Source organism: Pyrus communis, chromosome 10 (assembly GCF_963583255.1).
Source record: "Pyrus communis chromosome 10, drPyrComm1.1, whole genome shotgun sequence".
Classification (NCBI taxonomy): domain Eukaryota; kingdom Viridiplantae; phylum Streptophyta; class Magnoliopsida; order Rosales; family Rosaceae; genus Pyrus; species Pyrus communis.
Genome location: NC_084812.1, coordinates 5,774,881 through 5,783,827, shown reverse-complemented (window position 1 = coordinate 5,783,827; position 8,947 = coordinate 5,774,881). Strand labels below are relative to the sequence as shown.

At 40.6% G+C, this 8,947-nt stretch overlaps 2 protein-coding genes across 2 annotated transcripts in view; one reads left to right on the top strand and one right to left on the bottom strand.

The window, feature by feature from the left end:
* Positions 1 to 627: 627 nt before the first annotated feature.
* Positions 628 to 7,391, top strand: LOC137746794 (auxin response factor 19-like). The gene is made up of 14 exons (XM_068486799.1): positions 628 to 1,423; positions 1,965 to 2,080; positions 2,165 to 2,260; positions 2,393 to 2,449; positions 2,560 to 2,715; positions 2,823 to 2,907; positions 3,052 to 3,142; positions 3,231 to 3,395; positions 3,496 to 3,691; positions 3,912 to 4,050; positions 4,242 to 6,235; positions 6,500 to 6,690; positions 6,782 to 6,958; positions 7,045 to 7,391. Exons 1-13 carry the CDS (start codon positions 1,381 to 1,383, stop codon positions 6,915 to 6,917), a joined length of 3,465 nt encoding a protein of 1,154 aa, XP_068342900.1. The 5' UTR covers positions 628 to 1,380; the 3' UTR covers positions 6,918 to 6,958; positions 7,045 to 7,391.
* A 127-nt stretch (positions 7,392 to 7,518) lies between these two features.
* The window catches only part of LOC137746796 (20 kDa chaperonin, chloroplastic-like), a 28,328-nt gene continuing 26,899 nt past the window's right edge, over positions 7,519 to 8,947 (bottom strand). The window contains exons 4-7 of the mRNA XM_068486802.1: positions 8,618 to 8,797; positions 8,376 to 8,531; positions 7,973 to 8,050; positions 7,519 to 7,868 (exon numbers count right to left, since the gene is read on the bottom strand). Of these exons, the coding sequence (XP_068342903.1) occupies positions 7,695 to 7,868; positions 7,973 to 8,050; positions 8,376 to 8,531; positions 8,618 to 8,797 (588 nt within the window). The 3' untranslated portion in view covers positions 7,519 to 7,694. The remainder of the gene's footprint in view (positions 7,869 to 7,972; positions 8,051 to 8,375; positions 8,532 to 8,617; positions 8,798 to 8,947) is intronic.

The following is an 8,947-nucleotide window of genomic DNA, read 5'->3' as shown; positions in this document are numbered from 1 at the left end:
AAGAATCTGAGGTGAATTTGGTGGCGAATTTGATGATTTAAATTTATATAAAAAGCAGCTGGGGACAGAGGGACTGATTAGGAATTATTATTAATCAATGTCTGCAGACAGTATAATCAGGTCAATCCGTTAACGATTTTTTTTTTTTTTGACCGAATCTCACATGACTTGTTAACTTGATAAAAATTAATATGAAAATAACAAATTTTGGATCAATTCATTAATGAGTCGGGTCATTATCTGATCACTCGTTAATGAACCAGTCGTTATCATATCACCCTAAAAGCTCTAATAAGATTTCATTTGACAGGTATGAGTATTAGTCATGACAATTTATAGCATGACTTGACAAGAAAAGACACAACCCATTAACGAAATGGATCGTTATTAAGTCGCCTCTTAAGAAACTTTTAAGATAACGAGTTTGACACGACCTATTAAGATAAGGGGTATGACACAAAAATACATGAATACGACTCGCTTGTTAGGCTTAAGTATAACATACGCTAATGAATATGATCCATAAATACTCAATGATGGTGTTTAATTAAATTAATCCCTGTTTTCATATTGTTAATCCTTTTGTTTTGTTTTTTAGCCAAGTCTGAAGAGAAACTGTTCGAGTGAGAAGGAGAGAGTGAACGCTCTGCCTTGCTTTGCTTAAGTCTATTTCATGTAGGGCAGTTGATTTCATAAAGTAATAAAAAAGCTGTCCCAGCCTTGTTTGCTTGCTTTGCTCCCTCTCTGGTTTCCCGGCGACACGTTAGTTTCTTTTTTCTTACACTTCGATCCCTTCAACAATTTCAACTTCACAAAAACCCAACTTTGCATACTTTGCAAGAACGCCAAAACTCAAGAAAAAAACTTTAACCAAAAGAAAAAACACAAAGTCTTTGTCTTTGTGTGATCATCTATGTACCCTTTTCGTTTTTGGAGTTTATTCAAATACCCAGTTTCCAATTTGCTTAGTTTTTTCAGCAGGTAGGAGTGTTTTTTGCTGATTTGAATGCTTGAGCGGCAAAGTTGTGAGTGTTTTTTTTTCTGGGTGTGGTTTTGTATTTTGGTTGGTGGGCTTCATCAGGAATTCAGAGAGGTTTGCTAAGATTTGAGCTGTCTGGTTTTGAAAAGGGCAATGACGGGTTTCTTCAAATTTGGTGAAATTAGAAAAAAGTCAGAATCTTGTTGCATTTTTGAGATTGGTAAAGGAATTGGTTATCTGGGTTCAATGTGAATTGGAGAAGGTTTTGAATTGAAAGTGGTCGTTGGTCTTCAAGCTCTTTTCTTTTTGGAACAAGTTGTACAGCAATTACTGGGTTATGGGCTGCAGGTAGACGAGCAAGAAGTTGAATTTCTGTGAGAAAAATCAATCAAGTATTAAACATGAAGGTTCCCACCAATGGGTTTTTAGCAAATTCTGGGGAAGGTGAGGCTTCCTGAATTTTGGAAAATTTAGTCCTATGTTTGATGTTGTTTATTAATTTTTGTGATTTAGCTTTAGTTGGATGCTTTTGAAATGCTCTCTTAACTTTGATTTCTGCAGAAAGTGGAAGTACTTTTATGGTTGGGGATTTGAAATTTTCATTCTTTGATTGCACCTCATATGATTTCGACTCATATACTCAGTATATGAATTGATCACTTTCCAAAGAATTATGTAATATTTCTGTGCAAAGTTCTTGATAAATAAATGATTTGCGGTTCTTAAAACATAATTTGAACCACTTTTGAAATAAACTATATATTTTAACACGACAGATCTTGTGTTCTTCGAATCTCATACGGATAATTAGGCTGTTGTGGCTGAATTATGCAAATATTGTATGATCTGTTAATTTTCAGATATCGTATGACATGGTATCACGGGAAACAAATCTGTTTTCAGAAGTTGATCACTTGACATTTAATTATCGTATCAAGAGTTTTGACTTCTTTTCAACGCTGAAGAAGTTTTGTTTTGTCTGCAGCCGGAGAACAAAAGAGAATTAATTCAGAGTTATGGCATGCTTGTGCTGGGCCATTGGTTTCTTTGCCTCCGGTTGGAAGTCTTGTGGTGTACTTCCCACAAGGCCACAGCGAGCAAGTGCGTCTTTCTCTATTTATGTAAAGAAGCAACGGTTTTTCTGAGATTTGGGTTTCTGATGGAATTATCATAACTATTTTGCAGGTTGCAGCATCGATGCAAAAGGAGACTGATTTCATACCGAACTACACCAATCTTCCGTCTAAATTGATATGCATGCTTCACAATGTCACATTGCATGTATGATAGTTCCACGCAGCTACTTTAGAATGATGAAGTTTATTTTACGGATGTAAAGCTTTTTTGTTTTCTGTAACATGGTTGATTTTAAATACATTACTCATGCATCTCTACATTCGTTTTATTGTACAGGCTGATACCGAAACAGATGAGGTCTACGCACAAATGACTCTCCAACCAGTAAACAAAGTAGGTCAGCCATTCTTTTTGTGAATTAAGCAATACTTTACCTGCTTCCCCTTTCACATATAATCATGTTTCATGTTCACTTATTTGCAAAACTGTTTGAAATTCGGCAGTATGAGAAGGAAGCATTGCTGGCATCTGACATGGGCCTCAGACAAAGTAGGCAACCTGCTGAGTTTTTCTGCAAAACTCTTACAGCTAGCGACACGAGCACTCATGGTGGATTTTCTGTACCTCGTAGAGCAGCTGAGAAGATCCTCCCACCTCTAGTATGTAAACCTTTGAAACTTTGTATTGTTATTTGAAAATATCAAAGAAGTCGGTGTAGTCCTTTCCGTGTAGACTTTTGGTAACTAGAAGCAGTTATCTTTGATAGGATTTTTCTATGCAACCACCTGCTCAGGAGCTTGTTGCAAAAGATTTGCATGATAGTGTGTGGACATTTAGACATATCTATCGAGGTATTTCCCTCTTTAAAACATACTCCTAGTATTCTCGTCCTTCCTCAAAAAGCATAAATTGTTTCTGCTTTTCGTTTTTCTTATTAGATATTTAGATGCAAATATCTGAATTTTGATTCTAACTGTGTAGCAATTTCATTCCAGGCCAACCAAAACGGCACCTCCTGACTACAGGTTGGAGTGTTTTTGTTAGCAACAAAAGACTCTTTGCTGGAGATTCTGTTCTTTTTATAAGGTATGAAAGACGTTTTCAGATAGATGATTAAATTCATCCCGATATACTTCCCTTGGTTAGTGAGTGACAACAACCTGGTTGTATGCAGGGATGAAAAATCTCAGCTTCTCTTGGGTATAAGGCGTGCTAATAGACAGCAGCCAGCTCTCTCATCATCAGTCATTTCCAGTGATAGCATGCACATCGGCATTCTTGCGGCTGCAGCTCATGCTGCTGCAAATAACAGTCCCTTTACCATATTTTACAACCCAAGGTAACACTTGGATGTTTAGATTTTTCTTGTTGGTTATTAGGAAATGTCGTCTGTAATTACTCTTTGATTGGTTTCTGACAAAATTTATTTGATGTTATAGGGCAAGTCCTTCTGAATTTGTAGTACCTCTAGCCAAGTACAATAAAGCGATGTATACCCAGGTTTCACTTGGCATGCGATTCAGAATGATGTTTGAGACTGAAGAGTCAGGAGTACGCAGATACATGGGCACAGTCACTGGCATCAGTGATTTGGATCCTGTTCGATGGAAAGGTTCGCAGTGGCGCAATCTTCAGGTATTGATTAGCCATTCGTTTGGTATTTAGGCATTAGCTAAGTTTACATAACGTTGTGCGCGTCTTTATCTGAGTGACACTTGATTGGTCTTTTGTTTTTCTGCTCAGAGTTCATTTTGTAGCTCCCATTACCAGATACAGATTGAATTGAAATTTTCTAGGCATTCTAGACATGTACTTAAGCTTAACCAGATATTGATGTTCTTTGTACTTTTAATAGGTTGGATGGGATGAATCAACAGCTGGTGACCGGCCTAGCCGAGTTTCAATTTGGGAAATTGAGCCTGTTATAACTCCTTTCTACATATGCCCTCCTCCATTTTTCAGACCCAAGTTTCCCAAGCAACCAGGGATGCCAGGTAAACCATATTGACAAGTTACCTAGATTCTTTGAAGTTTAGATTCTTCAAAGTCGAGTAACTCGTAAGGAATGTGTTTAAAAAGTTAGCTTGAAGAAAAAATTTGCCAGTGGAATCCACAAACATTGTTTGTATGTCCACGTGTATCATATCCTGTCGGAAAATCTGTTTGTAATCGACTCCTTTTGCAGATGATGTATCCGACATCGATAATGCTTTCAGGAGAGCCATGCCTTGGCTTGGAGATGAATTTGGCATGAAGAACTCGCCAAGCTCGTTTTTCCCTGGTTTGAGTTTGGTGCAGTGGATGAACATGCAACAAAATAATCAGTTTTCAGCTGCTCAGTCTGGATTTTTCCCATCCATGGTCCCTCCAACCGGCCTGCAAAATAACCTTGGTACTGATGATCCATCCAAGTTGTTGAGTTTTCAAGCCCCGGTGCTGTCTTTGCCCAGTCTCCAGTCAAATAAATCAGCTCCACAAAACCATGCTAGTCAAATGCAGCAGCCAAATGTGACATGGGCTCAACAGCAGCAGCTGCAGCAGTTGATGTATAATCCTATGAACCAACAACAGCAAAGTAACCCCCAACAGCAGCAGCTGCAGCAATTATTGAATTCTTCGGCGAACCAACATCAGCAAAATCAGCCCCAGCAGCAGCAGCAGCTGCAGCAATTACTGAATTCTTCGGCAAACCAACATCAGCAAAATCACCCCCAGCAGCAGCAGCAATTATTGCAGACTCCAACGAACCAACAGCTCCATAATTTCTCCCATCAGCAGCAGCAGCGGGAGCCTCAACAACAGCAAGAGCCACAAAACTTGTTGCAGCATCAGCAGCTGCATCAACAGCAAGCACAACGGCACCAGCACCAGCAACAACAATTATCTCAACCGAATCCGGTAAATGATGGTTCTGTTGCTCCTAACCAGGTCCCGGGCCAAAATTCACAACAACCAGTTATGTTCTCCCAACATCAACAGCAGCAATTACTAACAGGGAATACCCAGCAAGCTGTCCCTTCTTCTAGTAAGAATTCATTTCAGTTGCCAACTGGACAACAAAATTCACAGCTCCAGCAGCAGCAACTAGAACCGCAACCAAGCCTCTTACAAAGGCAGCAGCAGGCAGCACAATTGCAATCATCCCCACATCAATTGTTGCAACAGAGTGTGTCACAGAAAGTACAGCAGCAGCCACAAGTACAGCAATCATCTCCGCAGGGCATCTCTGAGCAACAACTCCAATTACAGTTGCTGCAGAAGTTTCAGCAACAGCAGCAGCCACAATTACTCTCCTCGTCAAGCTCACTTTTGCAGCCTCAACTCTTACAGCAGCAGCTGGCCCGCCAACAAAACCAGCAGTTACAACAGTTGCCTATGACTCAGCATCATCAGCAACAGCTAAGTGGCAACAGCTTCTCGACGGACAAACTTCTCAACAACTTTGCAGCTCCTTCGATGATGCAGTCACAACATATGCCTTCTATCCAGCCCCAGAACCAGCACAAGCCACTTACAGCAATCAGAAGCCATTCCGGTCTTACAGAAGGCGATGGTCCATCATGTTCAACCTCCCCTTCTACTAACTGCCAGATGTCTCCATCAAACTTCTTGAACAGGAATCAGCAAGGAATGGCCATGTTGTTGGGGGATTCAGTGGCCGAACCAGCTCATAATTTAGTTCAGGAGCTTCAGAGCAAGTCTGATGTTTGGGTCAAACATGAGCCGCCCAGCTCAAAAGGACCAGACCATATAAAATATAAAGGTACAATCACTGATCAGTTGGAAGCTTCATCATCTGGAACATCGTATTGTCTGGATACTAGCACAATCCATCAGAACTATGCACTTCCCACCTTCTGTTTGGATGGTGATGTTCAATCAAATCCTCGGAGCAGTCTTCCATTTTCCGCTAATATCGATGGATTGGCACCGGACACTTTGTTGTCAAGGGAATATGACTCTCAAAAAGATCTTCAGAACTTACTGTCTAATTATGGTGGGACGCCAAGAGACATTGAGACAGAGTTATCCACTGCTGCAATCAGCTCTCAGTCATTTGGGGCACCAAACATACCTTTCAAAGCTGGGTGCTCAAGTGATATTCCCATAACTGATGCTGGAGTTTTAGGCAATGGATCGTGGGCAAACCAGGCTCAGCGTATGAGAACATATACAAAGGTTTGTCACTCTACTGAATAATTTTTGGTTTGTTCATTTTGAAGTGAGGTGCATTTGTCATGAAATTTGTAAACCAACTACGCTGCAACTGGAGGAAACTTCATCGCATCTTCACGGATTCAGCTAGTATATAATGATAATCTTATGACTCTCTTTCCATTCAGCTAGTATATAATGATAATCTTATGTCGTGATATATATTCATTTTCTTCATCAAAATACCTTTGCCTACCCTTGCATAATACTGAATTCAACAATTTCCAGGTTCAAAAGCGTGGATCTGTGGGAAGATGCATTGATGTCAACCGTTATAAAGGCTATGATGAGCTCCGGCATGATCTTGCCCGCATGTTTGGGATTGAAGGGCAACTAGAAGATCCACACAGGACGGACTGGAAACTTGTATACGTGGATCATGAAAATGAGATTCTTCTCGTTGGTGATGATCCATGGGAGTAAGTTCAAGAACCCTGCAATAGCAGATAGCAAAACCTTTTGCCTTTCCATTCGCTTTTCCTCATACATTCCTTTTTTAATTGCTTTTAGGGAGTTTGTGAGCTGTGTCCAGAGTATAAAGATATTGTCGTCCGTTGAAGTACAGCAGATGAGCTTGGATGGAGACCTCGGCAACATTCCAGTCCCCAATCAAGCTTCTAGCGGAACTCACAGTGGAAATGCATGAAGACCTCAGTATGATGATAACTTTGCAGCCTCGTTTTTCCGGTAAGGGTTCAAATATTGAAATGATCAAGTCTTCAGCAGATGAATTCCCGTATGGTTTGCAACTGAGCTGTAATCGTTGTGAACAGAATTCCTCTCGTTCGATGCTAATACAACAATCAGAATTGGAGTCCCCCCAATCGTCGAGGGACAAAATTGTTCCTTGTCCGGTGTGGAAACTACTGGTTCCTCGAGTTTGGTTAGTTGAGCTCCTTTAACTTCCGGTAGCAGGTCGGCCGGAGCTCGAAGACATCTCTAACACAACGGTGACTATAGTCGTAGTCCTTGCATATATTGTTGTTAGCTTCATAAGTGGGGTTTTTGATGCGGTATGGCGAGATGAAATGTATAATATGATCTTTCTTTGAGACGATTCGACATTCAATTTATCGAATCGAAGGGATGGAATATAGAACTCAAGTTATAACTCGTTTCAGATGTAATGGCCCCAAGTTTTCGATCACAAAAGAATCACCTCGTCAAAACACCAAAACCTCCGTCCGTCGATGAAATTTCTGGCGGAGGAAACATTTTCCGGCGAAAGCTAGAAACTTTGATATATAAAAACCCGAAGATTAATTTCCGAAACCGTTTCAACCACAATCGTTATACTCCAACTGTTATTACATTCAAAAGTACAGAGAAGGCAGTTGAGGCCCTCAAATCTATGTGATCAGAAAATGTCTGAAAAGAAACTCTGCGAGATATTTCAAAAACTTGAGCTCATCTAATTCGACAACTAAGAAAGTATGGCGATGACATCCGAAGCTCTCAAAGCTATGTACTCAGTACCGTCTTTGCCCTTGAAGTCATTCCCTGCATACTTGGAGTACAAAACTGTGCTTCCCTGGGATATGGATGGTGGTTTCCTGTTTCCTTCCTCATCAAGAGTACCGGGTCCGACGGCAATCACCTGTTACGTCATAGGCAGAGCATGAACAACAATGTCTCACAAGAACCTCATCCACAATAGCATAAATGCCTTGAGCTAAGATGAAAAGTTTCGTAACCCCTTACCGTGCCAATGGAGGGCTTCTCCTTGCTAGCCTCTGTCAGCAACAAACCTCCGGCAGTCTTTAACTCGGCCTCGGCAACCTGCATTGGTTGTACATAGGGGCAAGACAATCATGAACCTTGGTTCAAACATAAGGGAAAATAAAAAGTAGCTAATAAACCCATATTAGGGTGCGGAAAAAGCATATAAACTGACAATTAGTAGTGTGAAACTGAAGAGACAATCAAGTGTGACTATAAACCAAGCCACGTCGAAGCTCTAAATGTTCGTCAATACTAATAAGAGGCCTAACAATTACCAACGGCCCAGGACCATTATGAGATCCTTCCAATTTATGCTTTACTTCAACAACAAACTCTTGAAACAATTTATTACAAAAGTTTCAAGTTTCAAAGGGCAACAAACCTTGATTAGAACTCTATCATTCAAAGGCTTGAGATCCTTCACATCTTCGGTTTCAAGAATACCGACTATGTCATCATCCTTCAGGATAAGATGCTTCGCACCATTGAACTCCACCTCTGTCCCAGCATACTTGGAGTATACAACTTCAGCACCTGTCTGTACCACAGAAAGCAATCAGTAAACAGAAAACCTAAAAATTATTGACTGTTGCTGAATAGGATTATGTGGAAGACATCACCAACCTCCACACTGATGCCCACTTTTGTCTTCCCAATTGTTTTACCCTCTCCGACAGCAACAACTTCACCTCCTTGAGGCTTTGTCTGAGCTGTGGTTGGAAGTAAAATTCCACCGCCGGTCTTCTCTTCCACAGTCTTGATCTTCACAAGCACTCTGTCGCCCAAAGGCTTAATTGAAGTGTACTGCAGAATCGAATCAGAACCCATTAACATCAGATAACCTACGAACAGCATGGAATTGACAAATTCCACAAAGGACCTAACTTTATCAAACAACCAGCACAAGAAACAAGAACAGGCAGACTTAAATCGAAATTTGAAACCTAACGCAAT

Excerpts from the sequence above, each read along its gene's own strand:
- LOC137746794 (XM_068486799.1), top strand. The coding sequence starts at position 1,381 with ATGAAGGTTCCCACCAATGGGTTTTTAGCAAATTCTGGGGAAG. Across the intron at positions 6,236-6,499 it reads GTATGAGAACATATACAAAG|GTTCAAAAGCGTGGATCTGT; the intron begins GTTTGTCACTCT and ends AACAATTTCCAG. Across the intron at positions 6,691-6,781 it reads GTTGGTGATGATCCATGGGA|GGAGTTTGTGAGCTGTGTCC; the intron begins GTAAGTTCAAGA and ends AATTGCTTTTAG.